This window comes from Lissotriton vulgaris, chromosome 10, assembly GCF_964263255.1.
Source record: "Lissotriton vulgaris chromosome 10, aLisVul1.2, whole genome shotgun sequence".
Classification (NCBI taxonomy): domain Eukaryota; kingdom Metazoa; phylum Chordata; class Amphibia; order Caudata; family Salamandridae; genus Lissotriton; species Lissotriton vulgaris.
Window position 1 is genome coordinate 1,032,156,168 of NC_141698.1, and position 23,568 is coordinate 1,032,179,735.

Here is a 23,568-nt window from a genome sequence, read left to right on the forward strand (position 1 = left end):
AGCACACATCCTGTAGTAACGTATTGTTAGGTCCTCTTAAATGTGATAATGTAAAAAAGGAGGGAATGTGAAATAAATCAACTGCCTAGGATCACACCGTTTTGTACAGTGGGGCAGCTGGGATTAATCCCAGGTTTTCTGGTTTCACACTGTGCAATTCAGCCACTAGGTGTATATGTTTTTCTTCCCTATAGCAACCTTACCCTGTGACCCCCCCCACCCCTCCCCTTCCATCACTAGCGTGCTGGCACTGATGTGGCCCTTGGTTACATCGCACACCAAACTTTGTGGCCCTTGGGAAAACGTTTGCGAGTACCCTTGATCAAGATCTCTGTGCAGTGTGCATCTTTCTTGACATTTTGACAGTGTAGGCTCTCTCTGAGTTACTGCAGCTGGCCCACTGCAGTCCTGGATAGCTTTCTAGGAGATTTCGAATTACATAAGTTTGTTATAAACAATATCTTGGCCGTTAAGCTGTATTCGTGCATGCCTCTTTCAAACGTCTTTGGTCTTATGTAGAAGCTTGGCCCGGGCCATCAGTTTGCACTCCCCAGCTGGCCTTGGATTGTTTAGAAAAAAATGACATTAAAATTATAAACAAATTGCTGCAAATTACTCTGGTCTTCTTCATGAATCTTTCTACCCATAGACTCCTTTTTGGGAAATGGTTGATATGCAGAACCACATATTCATATACACAAAGGGCTTTGTTATAGAGGGAAGCCCTATTTTCAGTTCATGTCATCTTCTCCACCTGGATTGAATCTAGGCCAAGGATAAACAGTCAATTTCCTCAAAAATATGCTCCCTGAAATGAAAGATGTAGCCTTGGAGGGACTCAAAGACTTATAAGAAGGAAATTAGAAAGATCTCTAAATCCGCTTCGCGGGCATGTGCACCTCTCGAATATTCGAATAGACCAGAGATATGAACGGAATATGAAAAAAGGGTTTGACTCGATATCTGCACCCCTGCGTTAAGGCACAATCTCTGTAAAACACATTTTATTTGATGAAATAATGACTTCATGAAATATCATGTCTTTTATTGCTTATTTTAGCTTCTTTTTCCTACTGTATAGTTCTTTCACAATCACTATCATTGATTATTTGTGAACAATCCATCAATTGTTTCCGGGTATTTTATTAATTTAATGTATTTTTGTTCAAACATTTATTGTTGGATTGACTCAAAAACTCCCTCCTCTCCATATATCCATTACCTGTCGACAGTTTTCATCCTCTTAGCAAAGATCACAAGACCTTAACTAATCAGTTCTTTGGGGAAGATGATCACCCTTCTGTTTTTTATATAGTCCTAGTCAAACACTGCTTCTTTGTTCCCTTTCTTAAGTCAGTTACTGCCTCAATTGTGAGTTAGAGTCCAAGTCTGATAATTTATTCTGCCCTTTGCCTGCATTAAATGCTTAGCTAAGTAATAATGTATTGCACAAATATTTGAATATGTGACATTCGTGTAACTTATTAAATGCACTTAGCGAGGAAGCATTTAGGATACCCTAATTACTTGTGGGGGCAGTGTATGATTGAGCAAATCTTCTTAAACTGTAAATTGCCTTCTTCTTTTTATTCAAGGTTTTAGGATTTCTTACTGATGTTAGTGACTTTATGTAGAATAATATAATTACAATCACTTCATTACTTGGTTTGAGCTTTTGCTCCTATATATGTGTGGATTCTAAAGATCTGATGTTCAGTGATCTACCTTTTTTTATCTGAACTGATTGAGTAATGTTATCCTTGCATTGGTTCTGACGAAACCCCTTACCAATTTGAAGGATTTTGTTCGGTGTCGCATTTGCCTGGAAACATTTATATATCATTATGCTTGGAGTGTGTGAACAGTACCCTCAATGTAAGATCTCTGGAAAGCCACTAGGAACTGGTTCTGAGAGGTTTTTGGACCGAAGAGGACATTTCATGGTTCGATGACAGAGTCCAGATGTTAAGTTGTTGATGGGAGGACCCAAAATGGGAGGGGGTACAGCAGAAGAGGTGGAAGGTAGAATAATGTAGAAGAGAATCAGAGATTCAGAGAAGAAAATCAGACGAGAAGGTCATACATGCAGAGGAGGAGATTAGTAGAATCAGTATTTTTCAACAGGGAGATGGGAGAAGAGAGTGCCCAAATGAAATCAAACAGGTATCAGAAATGTATTGAGCACCTAAACTAAAAGATTGGCAGGTCACGTCATATTGGCACATTAGAGTGACAATTCATGGAAGGGTCGGGAATAAAGTGGTGTAAAATTGGGGAAAAGCAGCACATTGTTCTGGGAGCCCTTAAGAGAAAAGATTCAAGAACTCAGGATTTGTTTGGCAAATAACAAGAAGGCAGAGGAGGCCAAGTGAGGGGAATAGTGGGTGATACCTGACATAGCACAGTAATGGAAACATGGATATTAAAGATGGATACAAATGATGTGGTCTCTCCAATTTACCTCATTCTAACCAGGTGCTGTACCACAGATTCTAGTTGGCCTACAGCTGTTAACTTGACTTGCTCATAGCATTATAAATATGTATAGATGTCTGCTATGCAAATTAAAATGTATGAAAAGTTAGAGTAAACTCTCTAGAAAGTAAATTGCATCCATTACTCAAAAGCCAGAAGAGGAAGAAAAAGTAAACCACAAGCAAAGTTCATGGCTCAAACTTCCTCTCAGCTGGCAGAAGTATTTTCCACGTGGACGTTTCCACTGAGTAGACCTATTTCTACAAGTACTCCACTGGATTATACGCATCCTGCCTCCTGCACACAGAAACAAATTTGTATCCAAGATTGTTCTACCAATCAGATCTAACACCTAATGTACTCTGCAGAGTTCAAATACCTGAGGTTAAAAGCATGGTGAGAGACTGCATCACTTTGCCTGCTTCACATGACACACCTTCCTTCTATAACCATGGTGCCCGGCTGTGCCCCCACTCAAGAGGGAGTCAAAACAATGGCACTGAATGTTAGTCTATCGCGCCAGGAGGAGCTCATTCAGCATGAGACTCAATCTGGCTGATGCGCGGCCAGAGGAACAAGGAGGACATTGAGACTATCGTATTCATGAAAGTGCTTGTTCAACTCTGTCGATTTTCTGTGTCCTCATCTTATAAATAGTGTAACAAGCAAATATATCAATTTCCACTCATACCATTGACAGTTTAACCCCTTCGATGCTTATGACGGAACTGTTCAGTCATCAGCGTCGGTTGGGCTGTGCTGATGACGGAACCATTCCGTCATGACCACACCCGTTTTTCGAATCTTCAGCACAGCGCGAAAATTCGTGCCGCGCTGAAGAGGTTAGGTTGGTAAATCTCTGTGGTCAAAACAACACGGATGGGGCAGTCAGGAGTGAATTCATAAAACGTTAAGATGGGGCAGCGTTTACAAAGTGTCTGACCTTGTGGTTAGCAAAACACAAGGAGAAGAAATGTTGGGGCTTATTTACAAGACCCTTGCGCCACCAGGGCACCACTTTTAACATGGGAAAAAGGGACACACCGGCGATGCAAGGGGCTTCTGAATACACCCCGTTAGGATCAGCCAGAAATAATTTGAATTCAGAATTTACTGAGTTAATCCAGGACAGATTTTCTGCCCAGATTCCGTCTACTCCAAAATATACACAGAGTATTGATGGTGTATAGAAGTTGCCAAAGTATTTCACAGAGTGAAGGTAGCAAGGGAGCATTGTAGGGTTTAGGTATCTGCATACTCTTATTTGGTCCCCAAATGTTGCCTCAACTCCCAGTGTCTGAATGAAGTGTATCAACAGGCTCTGCCATTGATAACAGAGCCTCACTGTTTGTGAGTAAGTTGCTGATGAACCCTAAAAGTCTCAATTGTCTAAGATTCAGTGCATCTCAATTTTTTTTAAATTAAGGAAACTGATAAAGTGTTCGAATTTAAAGGAGGTCTGACGGAGGGGTTATTTATCAATCCTCTATTTCAAGGGTCTTTAGCGCTAAAATCTCAGCATTATCAGAATAGAGGGTCTGACTTAGACTTTAACAGGTGGGTTATTTCATCACAAACGTGACGCATATCATGTCTATCATGCTATAATTGCATTATACACGATGTCCCTGGTAATAAGGAGGATGGGTATTCCAGGCCGAGAGTTCTTTCTGAATTTCCCTGATTATTACTTCTGACAAGATTATACGGTATATTCTTATTGCTCTCTATTCTTTTGTTTCAGGTGTGCTTTGAAGATGGATGTCTACAAACTCTTGCTGCTTTTTGTCCTCTGTGCTTCCTTTCTCAGTGTCACCAACTCACAGAAAACAAGTAAGGACTGGGAGGCAAAATACAAAGGGATTATCTTTTAATTTTAAAGCTAATGTTTCTATTGGGTACGAAATATCAGGCCAAACCATTGTACATTTTATTTGAAATAGTATCTCCACCATTAAGACTGTTTAAAATGTGATGAAAAAATATGTAGGTCACTAAAACTACCTTATTTTCCCCCATTAACAATCAAATGTTCCGATAAAGAGTTTCATAAAGTACAATTAACTAGGCACATTGAAATATTAACAACTGAGTAATGATCAGTGTCAGTGCCAGGATACTAACTTTACAAACAATCAATTGAGATTAAATTCATATATATATTGCCACTAGGTAGCCCAAAAATATTGCATGGATCTAGCTTTTTTGGTCCCACAAGGCATTCTTGTTCATATATAAGAAGGGCTAGTGCCCTGCCACATTTTCAGGATAACATTGAGCTTGATTGTTCAATACCATTTAGCCATGAGCAATTGGCTGAGAAGCTACCCTTTTGACTTGTATCCACTATACCAGCATCATATGCAGGTTTTCCCTAATTCCAAGGAATTTAATGCTGAGATATACTTCTGATTTGATTAGGCTGTAAATATCTGGGGGGGGTGGGGGGCAGGGTTTTCAGCGCAGGTCAGAGAGCATGGAGAGGCTGTGGTCTCTCTGCGGGAGCATTGCCTTCTCCTATAATGGTGCAAGAGGGGATATCAGGGGCTGGCTCTGCCTTTGGCCATCTCCCCTGACTCATGCTACGTCTGGTTTTACCAACTGAGGATCTGAACTTGGTAAAACCGGAACCAGTGTTTCCAGGATGTGGTAGCATGATATCGTAGTCAGAATAGTGCCTCACATGAATATTATGCCCTAAATATTGTTCACACAAATGTTGCACATTGGAGTTAATAATAGTACATCTACACCCATTGGGACCATATTTTTGTGAATGACATTTAGGAGATGATATTTATGTCAGACTATATTTTTGGATATGATTTGCAGAAATACAACAGGTTCAGCACCCATGAATTCAGCTCTGGAAACCTGAGGCCACTCTTTGTTGTCCAGTGAGATATTCCCCCCTGGGGATCACAGAAACTCATACTGAGGCTCCTTGTGGTAATACAGTTAAGTGGTACCCACCAGTACTCGAAATATGATTGGTGCAGCAAGACTGCAACAGACGCACAAAGCCATACTAAAGGCCATTCTTTATCCGAACATTACTTTTATATTACCAACTGGAACATTTTTGTTACTTAGGCATTCATTTTACAGTACACTGCAAACACCCAATCTTCTTACAACTTCTCTGGCTGGGTGATCTGCATGGACTTCTTGCACAGGATCATTAAGTAAAACAAAATCCCAACTCAACACCTGTGCAAATAACCACAGTAGGTCACTATACTCACAAGTTTTAGGTCCTTGATTCAACAGAGTGCATCACCGACCCTGTTTCTGAAAAGAACTGCGCTCTTCCATCAATGTGGATTCTAAGCCTTGCTAGTGGTATATTATGCTGTTAGGAAATGTTGTAAAACCAGTTTACTGCCGGCTAGTGTCCAGAAAGGCAGTCAGAAAATGTCAGAGTAGTGATTCACCTATCCTTTGCTGATGATATAATCTGGATGGAAAGATCACCAGGCCCTTGTATACATGAAAGTTTTTAATTCTTGAGAGTGTCAATTTTAACTTTGTAAAATAGTGTGTTGACCCTCCCTGCCCAACACGTGGACCATGAGGTGGGCTTTGGGAAGGAGTGCATTTAGCCTTATCTGTGCTGTTTAATGAACCAGGATTTCTTATACCTGTCGAATAGGGCTGCTCTCCATTTCCCCATCAACCCAAAGTATGCGACTTATCCTCAAGGTGGTTGTCTTCTCATCCCTCATTCTATCCACAGCTTGGCCCTGGTTAGGAACAAAATGCTCCTTGCTGTAGACCCTTTCCTTGATCTCTGTTGCTCTCGCTCCGATGTTATCCATAGCCCGATCAAAGAAGGAAAGATTTGGCAATGGCTCATCAATTTTCTTGGTAACTAGCCTATTCCACAGCAAAATCAGTGCTTTTAATTATAGGTTGGACTAGCATTGCCCATCTTAACTAATCCAGAAATCCCATCCTCTATACCAATTTCTGTACTCTTGACAGAGCTCTGGGTGTCAGTTTTGCCCTTGCTGTGGGCTGCTTCCATGTATGTCTGTTTGCATGGGTAGTTGCGTAACCCGAACATATCAATGAAGCTGTGTATTGGTTAACAGAGGGGAAACAATGAAAGTGAAGTTGGACCTGGTGGGGCAACTTCATGTAACATACAGGGCCTGAGGCTGCTCAAATTGATTACATGCTAATTGATATTATTCACTTGCTATATTTATAACACACCAGGAAGAAACTCATGTATTGTCTTTAATGCCAGTGTTCCTCCCATTTCTGAATGGAACTAGTCTTGGCCTGTGAGGTGGATGTAGAGCGCGATGGTCAGGATGCTGGGCATGTTATTTATTCCTATGAAAAAGCATTGAGGAGTAAGTGATTAGCAACGCAGAAGCAGACTACACAGGAACAAGGGGTATATTTGTGTATTTAGTTCACACATAGAAATCTTTGTAAGCTTGCCTCCTTATCAAGGAATGGCAGTGTAATGTAAATTGATGGGCCTTCCCTGCAGGATGTGAAGAAGGGCTCCAAAATCTATCACATCTCACAGATATTCCTGGGCTTGGGTGGACCACAGGGGCTACAGAGTGCTGCTTTACACCACTGGACTTGGGATAGCTAGCTGTTTACAAGGATGATCATAGTTTTATCCTAAACTATCACAACAATGGGATGGTGTTTCATAACAAAATACTAAAATAAGACCTTATCCATGTTTTGCTGCCTCTGTGGTCAATCAAAATGCTAAATTGCTCTCTGTATCTTTTCAGTATGCAGGGAAGCCACTGTGGCAGATATTGTATTTTTAGTTGATGGATCTTGGAGCATTGGAACTGACAACTTTAAGATGATGCAAGACTTCTTGTACACAATGATCAACGGGTTTGATGTAGAGCATGACAAGATCCGCATCGGCCTGATCCAGTACAGTGACACGCCTCGCACTGAGTTCTTCTTGAAAACCTACGACCACAAGGAAGATATTCTGAAGTACATCCAGACCCTAAAATACAAAGGCGGGGGGACCAAAACTGGCCAGAGCCTCCAGTTCATGCTGGAGAACCACTTCACTGAAGAGGCCGGTGGACGTGCCAAGGATGGGGTCCCCCAGATTGCGGTGGTGATCACAGATGGGCAAGCGCAGGATAATATCCGTGAGCCTGCGGCAGAGGTGAAGAGTGCCGGCATCACGCTCTATGCTATTGGCATCAAGGATGCGGTCCTGTCAGAACTCCATGAGATAGCTAGCGATCCACCTGAGAAGCATGTCTATAATGTGGCCGACTTCAGTGCCCTGGAAGGCATTTCCCATAATATACTGCAGGTAATTTGTACGACTGTGGAAGAAGCAGTTCGACAGACCAGCCAGATCTCGCCAGGTAGGTCTATACATTCTTAATTGTCAATTTCTTGACTTCTTATGATGTGTAAATGTCACAGTAAAGAATATTTCTAGAGCATGTTAGACATGCATAATCTTCAAGTTACATCTTTTGGAATTGGTCTTTCTTTCTTTCTTTCTTTCTTTCTTGGCCACTAGTATTGAGGACTTAAGAACAGTGTCTTTTTGTGAGTGTGCGAGTATAGACTCCGGTGATGATATTAATAATAATTTCCAGGTGGGCATTGTTGATGGAAAAAAGCAACTATCAGGGGTGAAGTCATGTTTAGAAGCCAGGGTGAAACCATATTTAGAGGCCCATACAGACATCAATAGGGCTGTTAGCCATGAACACTTTTGAGAATAATAGGCCTATCCACCTGTATGGGACCATGTCAATCTAACCCAGAGGTCTTCAAACTTTTTGATGCTTAGACCCCCTTGTAAAACCTTTTTAGGCATAAGGACCCCCTTCTGACAAAAGGTTCTAGAAACTGGTACTCCTCATCATCAACTATCGACAAACATAAATGCGCCTGTTAGACCTCATCACATCCATCCATCCATCCATCATTCATCCACCCTCACTTCCACACATCCATCCATCCTTCATCCATCCACCCTTCCATCCTTCATCCATCCTTTCATCCTTCTATCCATACATCCAACCTTTACCTATCTACCCGTCCATCCATCCACCCATCATTCATCCACCCACCTTTTCACACATCCATCCATCATTCATCCATGCAACCTTTTATCCATCCATACATCCATCCTTCATCAATCCACCCTTTCATCATTCCATCCATACATCCATCATTTACCTATCCACCCGTCCATCCATCCACCCATCATTCATCCACCCACCTTTTCACACATCCATCCATCATTCATCCATGCAACCTTTTATCCATACATCCATCCTTCATCCATCCACCCTTTCATCCTTCCATCCATACATCCATCCTTCATCCATCCACCCTTTCATTATTCCATCCATATATCTATCCACCCTTTCATCCATACATCCATCCTTCATCCACCCACCTTTTCACACATCCATCCATGCATCTATCATTCATCAATGCAACCTTTTATCCATCCATACATCCATCCACACTTTCATCCTTCCATCATTACATCCATCCTTCATCCATCAACCCTTTCATCCATCCATTCACCCATCATTCATCCACCCACCTTTTCACAAATCCATCCATCATTCATCCATGCAACCTTTTATCCATCCATACATCCATCCTTCATCCATCTACCCTCTCATCCTTCCATCCATCTATCCAGCCACCCTTTCATCCATCTACCCATCATTCATCCGCCCACCTTTTCACATATCCATCCATCATTCATCCGTGCAACCTTTTATCCATCCATACATCCATCCTTCATCCACCCACCCTTTCATCCATCCATCCATACTCCATCCACCCACCTTTTCACACATCCATCCATCCACCCTTTCATCTTTACACCCATCCACTCATCATTCATCCACCCACCCTTTCCCACATACATACATCCTTTCATTCTTACATCCATCCATCCTTCATCCTTCCTTCCTTCCATCCATACATCCATCCACCCACCCATTCATCCTTCCATCCATACATACATCCTTCATCCATCCATCCACCCATCATTCATCCACCCACCTTTTCTATGCCTCTCTCACTCTCATGGAGGGGGCTCAGTATCTCTCTGCGTCTTTTTCCTTCTTCTTCCTCTCTCATGGGAGGGCATATCTGTGCCTCCCTGCTTGGAGGGGGCAGACTGGCTGTATAAACATCTTACCGTGCAAAACAGACTCTCAGCCACATTTCTCCTGCACAGGCGCCTGGCATGTTGGCTTGTGGGACTTGAACCAATGATTGTAATGTCCTTCTGCTGTTTACTGTGTGTTTGCAAAACGCTCTGATACCTACGGGTTAAACTAGCGCTATATAAAACGTTAAAAATAAAAATAAACCCCACAGCTAAGTCCATTGAACTCAAAGGGCTACAGCCTTCTCCCCCAGCCCCACCCCAGCTCGTGTATGTGAGCCCGGCTGAAACAGCTTTAGGGACACACACAAAGGCACACCAGAGCACTTCACAGGTCTTCAAAAGACCTTTACTTGTTAATGAGGCTTTGATGTTTTCCGTGAGCACCCTCAATCAGCCCGACGCCAGGAACTGCACTCTGACAGAATCTGCGACCCCCTTCCCAGACTTCACGACCCCCCTGGGGGTCGCACCCCACAGATTGAAGACCTCTGATCTAACCTCTTTACCAAAGGAACCCTGAAGGAGAGAAGGACACAGTGGTCCTTACGGTATAATGCCTGCCCTTGGTTAATGACCCCTGGCGTACAGCCGCCTCGCTTTGCATGTGGTAAGTATCTATCTGGAGTACATTTGACAAATGGAAGGCGCTGGAAAAATTTAGAAAAATCCTTAAATAAAGATTTTATGGATGACGCCATCTCAGTTCCCAATGCACGTCCCCAAGAAACCTGTTAAACTAAAAGACGGGATGGGATACCTGCATCCCTTTCCTATGGGAAAATTGATCTCACTGGCACCGAAAGTGAACAGGGTTGGGAAATGCATTGGTAGATAATTTTCCAAATTCGAATAAAACATTTCACATTTGCTCAAACTCAAGAGTATTGCTCTCGTCACCAGCATGGTTACAGGTACGAGTCTTAGAGGTGTATGATGGAATATTTTCAGTCTTATTCATTTTCAGTACTTCTTCTCTCAATTAGCAACTAGGGGCTAGATGTAGTTAAATTAGATTTACCGATTCTAAAATACCGAATTTTACCGATTCGGTATTTTAGAATCGGTAAATCTAATGTAGGTAATGATTCGGTATTTTTTACCGAATCTGTAAGATTCGGTATTTACCGATTCAGAAAATACTGATTCTGTATTTGCTATTGACTCCTATGGGCCTTGAAGCCCATAGGATTCAATAGCAAATACTGATTCGGTATTTACCGAATCTGTAAAAGTACCGAATTGGCAAGGGGGACAGGGTGTCACTTTGACACCCTGTTGCACCCCTGTTTCTGGCTAGTGTGCCATGTGGCACACAGACATGCCCTAAGGGCATGTCTGTGTGCCACATTGCACAGGTGTACATGCACAGATGTGCATGTACACAAGAATTCGTTATTTACCATGCAATTGTATTGCTTGGTAAATACCGAATCCTGAAAGGCCTGTAGCACTGTTAAAAGTGCTACCTACATCTGAAAATATAGTTTTGGTAATGTTACCGATCGGTAAAATTACTGAATTGGTAAATTTACCGATTCTGTAATTTTACCGATTCGGTATAATTACAGATTCAGTAAAATTACCGAATCTGAATGTATTTTGAGCCCCTACATACCTATGTCCAAATACCGGTCGGAAACGGCCGAAAATCTGTATTTTCGGCCGTTTCCGACCGGTATTTGGACACCTACATCTGGCCCTTAGGCTCTAGTTTGGAAGGGCCTTTAGGTAACAAAGATGACATCTCCACTATCTCCAAAACTATGAATGTGGTGACCATGGACAGTTATGCAAGAAAGAAGGGGGTACACCCGACTATAGTTCCTAATTCGGGATACACAAATCAGTTGAAGGAACAGGTAATTAGGAACAAAAGTAATTAGTGGACATAAACTGACATCTGACAGTAATAACTATATCTAAACAATGTGCATGGTACAAAAATATATGTTTATTTTATTTTTTGTTATTTAATTATGGTTTAAAAAGCAAACGTTTTTGTCTCCTATATATATGTGATAAACAGTCTACATATATGGAATGCTGTACAAGTTTGTTCATTTCAGTTTGCAGGAAGCCATGAATTTTCCAAATGAACCTATGCAAACAAAAAATACATATCAGTGTCAGTGTATTGTCCTAATCATATACGTTCACAAAAGCAAGCAGTGTTTCAATTTTTACAGTTTTTTCATGGTTGTGGTTAGAAACAAGAGCAGAGTTGCCCTGAAAATACACAGAACTACCCTACTATTTACATAGATATATACACCTTAGTGCGCATCCTAACTGACTATTTACATAAGCTTGGGCTTGTTGTAGAGTCTGAGAATTCCATAGAAGTAAATAGATATACATCCTATCTTGGCATTTTGAAAAGATTGTAGGGAATAAAGACTCTAGGAACCCAAATTGGGTCGGGGGCCTGAGGCTGGGTGAAGGTAGGTGATAATGGTTGACAAAAGGAAAAGAAAAAGGGGAACGAAAAAGGTTTGAAGGTACCTGGGGTGCAAGTGGTGAAAGAGAGGGATGGCCTTTGGAGGATAATCCCATGTTATGTAATGTAGGCTGTAGAGGGAAATAACAACAGTGGATTCCAATAAATGCCAGTGATTAGGTTGGGATTCCAAAACGTAATAGATCAGAATGTGATGGGTTCGAGAGAACCCAAGTACCTTGTTCTGTAAAATTCGGTGTCTCAGGAACCATAAGTATGGATGTTCCAAAAGCAATTGATTTGAGTGTGATTCTGGGGAAGGAGAAAGAAGTTTGTGTGAAAAGGAGAACACACCGGGGTATGTGTTCATAGTTATTTTACTGAACGGTGGACAGGAAGTCTGAGAAAACCATAAAGGAATAGGTACCTGTACACACGGTCCGTCGCGTTTTCCAATATGGGGATCTGTTTGACTGTTGTTTAAATCTACGTTTCGAATGAGGTTGCAGTTTCTGTGACAGGGTTATCTAAGGGCAAAGTAAATATGCGAGCAGACATTAACGGGGTATTTGAAAATAATGGTCGGAAAAGAGAAACACCTGTAGATACAGACATGGTTGATGTTCAGAGCGGGTTTGTAAGTCTGAAGCGGAAGAAAGAAGGGTGTAATACCTGCTTGAGCAGTCCACCGGGTATTCCTATAGTGGGGTCTGTTGGTCGGGTGCTTCAATCAGCATTGTAGATAAAGTGGAATTTCCGTGACAGGATTATCTAAGGACCAGGAGATATTAGGAGCAGACATTAGGGGAGAAACCTTGGTTAAAGCGGCATTACGCTAGGACATTGGGGCTGGGGCGTATCGGAATGGGGACGAATAGGTACCTGATTCAAAGGTCCCGCCTGCGTTCCAATGGTGGAGTCATCTGGCGTCTCGGTGAACAGTCCGAGTGAGGAGAGAGCACCAGTAAATGGGCAATGTTTTTAAGGTCAAGTTGCGCACGCAATTAGACCAATACGAGGGCCGGGTCACGGTTCTGAATGTCCGAAAGTGAGAAGGGACAGACCGGGATATGCTGAGCACTTCCGTATAGGATGGCAGACATCTTGGAACGGGGTTATATGTTATACAAAGCAGATAGTGGACCGCCTATGGAAGATGTTTAAATCTGGCTGGAAAGGCTAGCGCTGCCAAGAAGATTTCACAATTGTGTGAAGGAGTCTTTGTAGAATATGGCTGTTGATACAGATAGAATTTGGTAAAAAAGGGGGGGGTTTGTAATGAAATGACCAGGAGATTAACAGATTATGGAATTTTCAAAAACAACAAAATGTTGTAAGAAGATTTCACAGATGTGTGAAGGAGTCTTTGTAGTATATGGCTGTTGATACAGATAGAGTTTGGTAAAAGAGGGGATGTAATGGAATTACCAGGAGATGAACAGATTATGACATTTTCAAAATCAACAAAATAGTGTAAAAAATCAGGAATGAGTAAATTTTAAAAATAGAATGACTGAGGGAGAAGGATACTGATGACATGTCAAAGATTTAGCTATGGTTGTATTTGAGGACCTGGTCCCAGGGTATTTCTTTATTCATTCCTTTGGTGTAAGTGTCCAAAGTGAAAATCCAGTACACTTCTCTACATTTGCGTACTTGTGTGCTTTGTGTCCCTGATGACTTTCGTATTTTTTCCAAGATGAACCAACGTATGTTGTTGGGGTTATGTTTGGCCTCAATGTAATGCTTGACTAGAGGGGCTTGCATCTTCCCAGTTCGGATGGCTGATCTATGTTCTGACAAACGGGTTGACATCATGCGAGCGGTTTCACCTACATATCCCATACCAGAAGGGCATAGCAATAGATAAACCACATTTGTGGTTTTGCAGTTTGTCTAAGTTTGGGATAGTAGAGACCTATTGTTAAAGGTCCATTCTTTGGTCTCTATGGCAAAGTCACAAGCAGTACATGTGAGGCATTTGAAATTGCCCACAACAGGGGTCATGCCAGTTAGAGATCTTTGTGTGGAGGCAATATTTTTGGGTTCCATTCTCGACCGTACAACCAGGTCTTTAAGGTTCTTGTTTTTCCTATATGATGCAAAGACTGGTTTAGGAAGCTGGTTTTCTTTGGATTTAGTGGCATTCAGAATATGCCAGTTGGCGAAGACTATCTGTTGGAGTTTTGCATTCATAGTTGAATGTCTTGTCACAAAGACCATCTTGGAGTTTGGTTCTTTGGTGCGTGGTGTTAGTAAATGTTGTCTGTCAAAGAACCTGGCTCTTTTATAGGAGTCACGGACTAGTCGTTTAGGGTATCCTCGAGATACGAATTTGTTTTTCATCTCGGCTGCTCTTTTGTCAAAATCTGTTAATGAAGAACAGTTCCTTCGAACTCGAAGGAATTGACCAAAGGGGATGCTTGATTTTTGGGTCTTCGGATGATAGCTGGTATAATGTAAAAGTGTATTGCGAGCTGTGGGCTTCACATACAGATCTACATTGAGGTGGTTATTTTTACTGATTATGTTAATATCCAAAAATTCTACCTGTGTTTGGCTTGATGTAGCAGTGAAATGAATGTTCTCATCGCATAAGTTCAGCCAAGACACAAAGGTGGAAAGAGATGCTGTTTCTGAGGTCCAAATAAAGAAAACATCATCTATATAGCGAGACCAAGATGTAACAGACTCGCTAAAAGGGGCAATGTCGTTGTAGATGAACTTTGATTCATATTCAGCCATATATATGTTGGCTACTGTTGGCGCACACGAAGCCCCCATACTCACGCCTTTCGTCTGCTGATAGAGAGAGCCATTGAAATCGAAAGTGTTCTCCGATAAGACTATTCTCAGACAGTCAAGGATGAATGTTTTTGGACAGTCTATTTCGTAAGTGTCTATAAACCAGGAGACAGCTTTGATCGCTCCTGATTGAGGGATATTTGAGTATAGGGCCTCTATGTTCATAGTGACCATCCATTGCATCTCAGGATTTAATGGCAGAGTTTCCACTACATTGATAATATCCCTGGTGTCTTTTATATGTGAAGAGATTTTGGGGATATGTGGCCTTAGAATGGTGTCGATGTATTTGGATAGCGGCTCGGTAGTTGACCCAATGGTGGTAACTATGGGTCTGTAAGGTGGATCGTGGCTATTTTTATGGATCTTGGGGACTCCATATATTGCTGCCATTTTAGGTTGAGGGACATTGAGAAATTGCCATTCTTTTTCACAGATGACGTCATCATTAAGTGCCTTGGTAGTTAAGGCAAGAATGGTGGACTGCACTTTTTTAGTAGGATCTTTTTTGATCAGGATGTAATGATCTTTATTGTGCAGAAGCTTCTCCATGTTTAGTATATATTGATCAGTATCTAGCACCACGATACCTCCGCCTTTTGTACCATGCACATTGTTTAGATATAGTTATTACCGTCAGATGTCAGTTTATGTCCACTAATTACTTTTGTTCCTAATTACCTGTTCCTTCAACTGACCATGGACAGTTAGCCAGGAGCTCACCATGCTCTGTGCTTGACCTTGTATCACAGGTGGTCCATGAAGCTTGATGACATCAGGGTGCCTTAGTACTTCTCCCACCAGACTACAAAACAGGATAGATGCTGAAGGAGGAGATGGTATCAATTGAATAGGGGAGAATGGATCACTTGTCCTGTTTTTACCAGGGTCTGGGATTCTTACAGTCTAAAAAACCCTCATTCACCTATTACTTGTAGTTGCGGTATATCTTGGTTGTCCACTTTTGTTTCCTACGTGAAAAGCATCATCATTGGGTCTTATCTGTGCTTTACTCCACCAGGAGGGAGACCAACTGGTTATTCGCAGTAGTGCTCAGGGATGGTGATCAGGAGTGGTGAGGGTCAGAGTGGATTGAACTTAAAATTGCCTCCTTGCCACTGGTTCAAATTTATTTAGCCAGGGGTGGGGCAAGATTAAAAAGAATTGCGGTGCGTTAATAGAAGGGCTACTGATCTATAGCACCTGTGTCAAGAAATGGGTGGTCGAGCGGTCGACATGTTTCCGCCCTAAGGGTGCCCAGTCGGGTCGGAGGGCTTTCTTCAGGACCGAATTGGTAAGTCACTATTGCGTGTCCTGCGTAGGTAAATAATTGCACTTACCCTTTCTTCCTAGGGCGTCAAGAAGTACGCTGTAGTGTTATGGGTCAGTTGTACCTATAACTCTTAATTAAGGGCTCAGTAGATACCTCGGAGGGCGTGCAGAGCGAGCGTAATTCTACAGTGAGAAGTCTTGCTTGCTGCTCGTGTCATCTCTGTCTGATGTTCTCTGTTCAGAGAGGAGGAGATGGCAGTCAGGTGTGAAAATAGCAAATTAAAGGATATTGAGAGAACATATTAGAAGTTGTTGTCACTATATTACAGTGAGTTTTGTTTGAGCGTGTGTGTAAGAAATGGGGGCAGAGCATGGCAAGGGATTACGCAACTAAGGGAGCTAGAGAGGGATGGTGTTTAAGAGAGAGGTAGACTCTTGTCATTGATGGTCTGGTAACCCTGGGATTATACCTGGGGTGTTTAGACAGCATATCGGGAAAATAAATTCTCGTGGTACAAAATATTGTGTCAAGAATATCGAGGACAATAATATTGTGAACGTAGGTTTCTATAGGTAAGCACCGTTTTACTATATACAACTCCACATGTATGTACCTTGATAATATTTATATATTTTCAAGGTGCATAGATGTGGTTCTAGGAATACTAAATCTTTACTTGCTATTCTTGTTTCGGATATTCTGTCAGTGATCCTACACAGGTGTGAGTGTGCCTTAGAGATGGGTTTAGCAAAGAGTTTTCACTGCTATGATTGAAGCCCTTGCATTGAAGTGCTCCTGGTAACTGACAAGTAACCCAAGAAGAGTGGATGAATGTGACGGTAAATTGAAGACATAATATGGTGCTGAACACTGGTGGTGAAACGGTGCCTGCTTCTGGGCACTTTGGCTGATAAGAGAAGCATAGATGGTTAGAGTGGCTTTCCTTGAGATCATCTACTTTGACCAAGGGCCATATTACAAAAAGTGCCCAGGGGCGCAGGGGAGGTTTGCGCCCACTTTGCGCGCCCCTTGCGCACTTCAGTGTTCCAAAAGCAGCTGCACAAGCGTCTGCGGCCTCTTCTGTAATAGTGGTAGTGCTGACGCACATGAAGCACCAGTGCTATCTGCAGGGGGTGTTCCCTCATTTGCATGGGGGCGTGCCCCATTCAAATGAGGGAACCCCTTTGCCTCTGCGCCTGTGGCGTATTACAGACGTCGGCACAGAGGCAAAGAAGCTGTCAGGAGACGCACCGACAGTGCGCCACCTTAAAGGAGTTGCACTGTCAGTGTGCCCCTAGATGGCAGCCCTCTGGTTGGGGGAAAATCCCCTTGCAGGTGGGTGCAGTCACTGACTGCACCCTCCTGCGAGGGAATCTCTAATCCCGCTTCAAGATGCAGATGAGGTGCTGCCTGCACTGTGAAAACACAGAGCGGTTGCTTCAAAGCCACTCCGTATTACACTTGAATGCGCTGCCCCCAGAGCAGCACGGGGGGCAGCGCACTCTATGTTACAGGGCTCACTTTCTCGGTTTACACCCGGCACACCTGTTTTAAGGTGCAGCAGGCGCAAACAGGGAAAGTGAACCCTAATACATAATATGGCCTCATGTAGGAATTTGTTTTTGAAATTCTGGTCTCCTCGCTTCACGGCCAATAACGTAGACACTAGTCTACACATTCCACACAATTTCAGGATTTGATTTTGAATTGCATAGCGACGGTCCGTCCAGGTAAGCGCGATGGGGCGAGACAGGACGGGGCGAAGGGGATGTCATTGGACGATGGAATAGAAATAATTTAATATTTAGTTTTCCCTACTCTGGCATCTGTCGATTTCCCCCCCTTCCTGCCTGCCTCTGCCCCACCCCACCACGCGTACCTGCACAGACCACCACTGGAATTGCACATCATTTTACATGTACTTTATCTCTCTTCTAATCTTTCTTTACCTCTCCCTCCATTCCGTAGCTCAGTAGCATTGAAATGTGTGGAACTCTCTCCATAAATGTGACCGCTACTATTCCTGAGCTTGGTGTACCTGCCAACTCACTACGCGTACATGCACCATCTTAGAGATGCACTAACAGTACATTGTTGTGCATGTGAAAGATGCGTAAAGCCAGAGGTCTAGATCCCCTTGAGTTTGCACGGGAGATGATTATTTCTTCAAGGTTGTGACTGGTAGTTTCCATCAGCAAGGTACCAGCCCTTATTCAGGTCCTGATGACTTGCCAGGCAGGTCACACATCTTGTTGTGCAATGTTTCTTCTATTCATAAAGTGTTTACCAGATGTTATTTCTCTCCTGAAGCCTGCAGGAGAGCCACCGTTGCAGACATTGTGTTCGTGGTGGACAGCTCAACCAGCATTAGCCAAGAAAACTTCCTGAGAGTAAAGAGTTTCCTGTCTACGTTGGTCTCCAGCCTTGACGTTAGCAGTGAGAGAATCCGCATTGGTCTGGCCCAGTACAGCGATGACACCTTCCAGGAGTTTCTGCTAAACGAATACACCTCAAAAGCGGAGATATTAGAACGAATACAGAATTTGCCTTACAGAACTGGTGGATCAAACACTGGGAAAGCTTTGGACTTCATTGGGAAAAACTACTTTACGGCGAGTGCGGGAAGCCGAGCTGAGAGAAACGTACCACAGGTGACTGTTTTGATCACAGACGGGGAGTCTACTGATGACATCAAAGAACCTGCTAGAGCCTTGAAGGCCAGAGGGATTTCAATCTACCTGATTGGGATTGGCATCAAAAATTCTGCAGCACTTCATGAGGCAGTAAGCAAACCGACTGAGAAATTCCAGTTTGACATTGCCAGCTTTGATCTCCTCGAGAGCTTCATAGGTACTTTCTTGCAAAACATCTGCTTCTCCGTCGAAGCCCAGATTCAAGGTACTGTAGAATTTAATCATCATAACTAATCATTTAATGCAATGTTATTTGGGGGTATTTTGTACCCAAGCGCTAATGATAAAATGGGCATGAGCATGATTCGTACCCTCTTTGCACTAGCACCAACCAGGAAATAAACTAGACTATGCTCACTCCTGTGGTAGCAACTGCATTTATCACCAGGTCCAACCTCATGGCACTTGCCCATGTGAGCAAGTCCATCAGTGCTGATAATGCACCCAGTATAGACAGACATACTATTACCACAGGTCATTGCCCATTGATGTGCACAGGCAATTCTTATGAGCGTAAGATGCCCGATAACCATTTCAAGTGGAATTTGTGCTGAGATGTTTTACCACCTGTTATTACATTGATGATTTAAATGGCCCAGCTACCATTCACTCCTGATCTTCATTGCAAAAAGCAGATGAAAGTTGTTGCAAAAGAAATGTTGCTTTGAGTGCATCTTTGCAATGAATAATCCTAAGGTTTTCATTTAATTTTAGAATATAAGGTAAATGTTGTCTGGTCGCTGCTTCTTTTTCAAATGGTAATTTCTTCTACTTCATTTAGAGCAATAAAATCGAGTGCCCTAGACCTTGCACTTTGGTTTGCTATACTTTTTGGATTTCCTTATCACAGCTGGCCAATCCAGAGGCATCCAGAGGCCCAGAGTCATGTCCCATTGCAGCTTAAGGAAGATGAACATTGACAGCTGTGATTGGCTCAGTCCTGAACCTGTAAACAATTATATACAACTGGGGCTTCTATTAGAGTTGATAGGCTAATTACTATTGAGGGCAATCAATACCTTTTAAGCAGGTGCTTATCTTGGAATCAAGTCAAGTCTTAAGTATTTCCCCTGGGCTTGATCACCACATATTAATCATGTTTCTGCTATGCTTTCCTTGTTGCTCCTTCGAAATATCAGTACATTCCAAAGTGGTTTCTCCTTTGTTTCAACTTTGGTTTCCATCCCTTCTGGTTGTCTTGTATGCTATCCTAGTTCAAGGCATGCAGCACGTGCAACAGGTAATAGCATCACTGCTTGTTCTGGAACACTTTGAGGTTGCTTTGTTGAATGCGTGCATTTGAATGCTGAGTGTTGTTGAGCATTCAGAAAGGAGTTGCCATTACTGGTGGATGAGGCTGGTATTCGTCTGTGCTTAATAAACTTCTATTTGGTTATGAACTTGAGTGCAAAGTGTGACGTTTGCACCTTGCATCTGAGTTAACTCCTAAGGTCCTCTATTGAGACGGCTTGATTTGGTTTTAAGCTCTCACTAACTCTCTGAAGGTGCTATATATTTAGACAAAATACATCACTCCACTGTTGCCAACCCACCAAAGGCCCTAGTGGCTTCTAGGGAACATGCTGGGCATTTCCGTCCCAGAGCCGGGTGTTCAAACCAGCATAGGCTCATAGAAGTAGAGGATTTGCTATGGCATTGGAGCATGTCACATAGGCCCCTCTCCTCCCTCATCCCTCCATTTCTGAGCCTGGAAAATTGGAGTCAGTGTATTGGCTCCATAATTGCTAATTTTGTAGTTGATCCATTGCGTTGACCTTATGACCAGCATGCTCTGGAGGCAGTAATATACGTAGACCGCCCTGGATTTATGACTGGAGAAAGAAGGTAGAACCCTGGGTAAGAATGCAATTGGACAATGCCACATTCTGGACAACCATGATCACTGAGGTCCAGAATGGATTGAGAACCCAGTGGACACTCCACAGTTTGAGTTTTAGAGGTACACGTTATTATGTCCCTGAGAGTGGCCCCTTTTCATGTTCCTCTCGTTTTAGGTGAGGAAGATACACAAATCAATCACAGATCAGACCTCCATCAGCAACCTCAGTTAAAGCCATAGAAACAACACAGATGCAATTGGAGAGGCTAAAGGAGAAAGTACAGTTTTCCATAATTGAATACCTCTCTTTCCCAAGAACTGAAAAGGGTTGGGCTGAACTTCAAAGCTCAACAAATGAACAAACCAGTTTCTGTGCATGTTCAATACCACAAGCAGCCTAGATTCACACATACACAATCTGGTGTTGCATATTATATTCGAACAGTCAAGGACGACTTTTTATAAAGATCTGGATCCCAATATCATAGCATCATGATGTCAGCTCCGGTCCATACCTTCGGGTTGCAGTTTGGACTGGTGTGTGATTCTTGTTACTTCTTCCACAAAACCCATAGCATTAAGATTGTAGGTTGTAAGAACTAATGAAAATAAATTCTATCTTAGTACCACTTGCAAAAGTCGATTTTGCTGTTCTTTTGGCAGAATCATAAGTGTAGAAACAAAATAAAAATCCTTCCCACAGGACCGACCTTCTTGTGTTTACTTCTACTGCAGTCAGGCTGGGGTCTTCACTATGACACGACTGACTCTACCCTTTGTTTAAATTCAGCTGGAAAGCCTTGTCGGTGTCCACTCATGGGCATCCGCAGAAATATTTCCGGGGGGGGCAAAGTTTTTTATTTCATCACCATCCTTCGGGCTTCAGCACAAGTATTAAATAGATGTTAAAACAAGCATTTACAATGCAACGGTCTCGCCTGTCTTAAAAGTTAGAGCTATTGGCATTGTAAATGACAAACTTTATTTATGTGTTGGTTTTGAAAACAGATAAATAAATTGCATTGTCATTTAAAATGTCAATAGCTTAATCTCTCGCAAATGCGACACCTATTGCATTTGCACACACACACACACAGAGCCACACACACACACAGCCACATACACAACACACACAGAGCCACACAAACACAGAGTCACACACAGAACACACACACAAAGCTACACACACACACACACAGACAGAGCCACACACACAGACAGAGCCACACACTGCTCTTTCTTCACCTGGTCTCAGCTGTCTTGAAGGCCCCGACAGGAGTGAAGAGGGTGCGAGTTAAGGAACTTGCTTGCTTTCTATAGCATCAGCTCCATCCCATAGTTCCTCTGCATGAAGAGGAGACTGGTACAAGATTATGGGTGAGTCAAGCGGTCTGCCCATATGATGCGATGTCACTTCCGCTTTGCCTGACATTTGACTTTGTCGCCGTCCTTCTCTTAAAGGTCCCAGGGACGGACTCGGAACCTGTGAAAGCTCGAGGAATCCAGAGGGGGCTTGAAGAACTCGGGTCTGGATGAACGGCCTAGCGGTCTCCGTCTTGGGCCTGGCAATTGCGGGCCTCCGTCCCAAGTTCCTGTGCCCCGAGAGTGGATGTGAGCCTGCAGTATGGAGCGAGGGAGGGGAGGATTTGCAGGCGGGGGGTCACAGGACTACTATTGTGCAACCAGAAGCCTTATTCAATGAGAGGAAGCCCCTCCCGCATAGTGTATCTGGGTTGAAACATTGCCATTTAGCATTTCAGTGTAAGCCTGGCAATCACAGCTGAAGATAAAATACTAGCAATACCATAATGAAATGAATCAAGTGATACAACAAACTCCATATGAAGGCATTTCCGTATTAACTGCTCGGGAATATGCACGTGGATCTATCTGTCCATTCAATGTACACTTCCGTATTTTGCTTTTGTGTCGGCTAGTATGCCTGTTCCCTCGCAAACCGTGACTCCGTGTGTAACGGTATTCTCACTCGCGTAGCATCATCGATGTAAAACTAAATGGCTTTATATAAAGAAGATCTGAATCCACCTATGGCGTGTCTGGCTGACGTGGACACCATAGAGCACAAATCTGCAAGAAAACATTTATGGGGGGCACGCAAACGAGATCTTCAGTGCGGTCTGACATGCCCGAACATGTTGCTAAACAGCACACTTGGAGTGACGGATACAGCGGAGCAGTATTCTATTCCAGGAAATCCCTGCCAAGATGGACTATAAAGTCATCAGACAGATAACATGACAAAGGAGACTTGCACATAATGAGCACAACATCCCCACCCTCTCTGTGATACCTATTTTATTAACAAAAACACGCCTATATATCTGCAGAATTTAAGAACCACTCATCACTTTGGGTCGCAAGCAAAGTGTGCGCACATGAGAACTGCATCAACTGACCCACACTTTTGGGGGCAGAAGTCGATACAAAGGTACCACAACTGTCTAATTGTACAATGTGCAATGAGGCTGTGTATTTTATTTGGGGTACGGTTAAAAGTGTTACAGGGCGAGAAACCGCGCAAAGGTATGAGGGCATAAGTGAAAAAGACTTCAACGCTGGCGCCCCTTCCAATAAACAGTGGTATATCTTGAGAATATCACCACGAGACTGACGTAGTGTGGCAATATTAAGATTGTAAAGCACAAGACACCCTTTCCCAGCTACGACTGAACCCTCCTGAATGCAATACACGTTACAGTACTTGCAGGTCGGTACATACTGAAGTGAGTATATCGGCTACGCGTATATCGGATGGGGGCGGTTTGACGCCTTCACTATTCACCTCCCGGACACATAAAAATACAGCCATGTAGGCAGTGAGGTGCCAATCAAATCTGTGCACCCATACAAAGCAGTCTCTAAATT

The 23,568-nt window shown here is 42.9% G+C and overlaps 1 protein-coding gene across 1 annotated transcript in view; it reads left to right on the forward strand.

The window, feature by feature from the left end:
* LOC147689264 (collagen alpha-4(VI) chain-like) overlaps positions 1 to 23,568 on the forward strand; it is a 495,718-nt gene that overhangs the window by 247,369 nt on the left and 224,781 nt on the right. Inside the window, exons 3-5 of the mRNA XM_086942070.1 lie at positions 4,220 to 4,308; positions 7,239 to 7,847; positions 18,460 to 19,047. Coding sequence (XP_086798196.1) covers positions 4,220 to 4,308; positions 7,239 to 7,847; positions 18,460 to 19,047 — 1,286 coding nt within the window. The remainder of the gene's footprint in view (positions 1 to 4,219; positions 4,309 to 7,238; positions 7,848 to 18,459; positions 19,048 to 23,568) is intronic.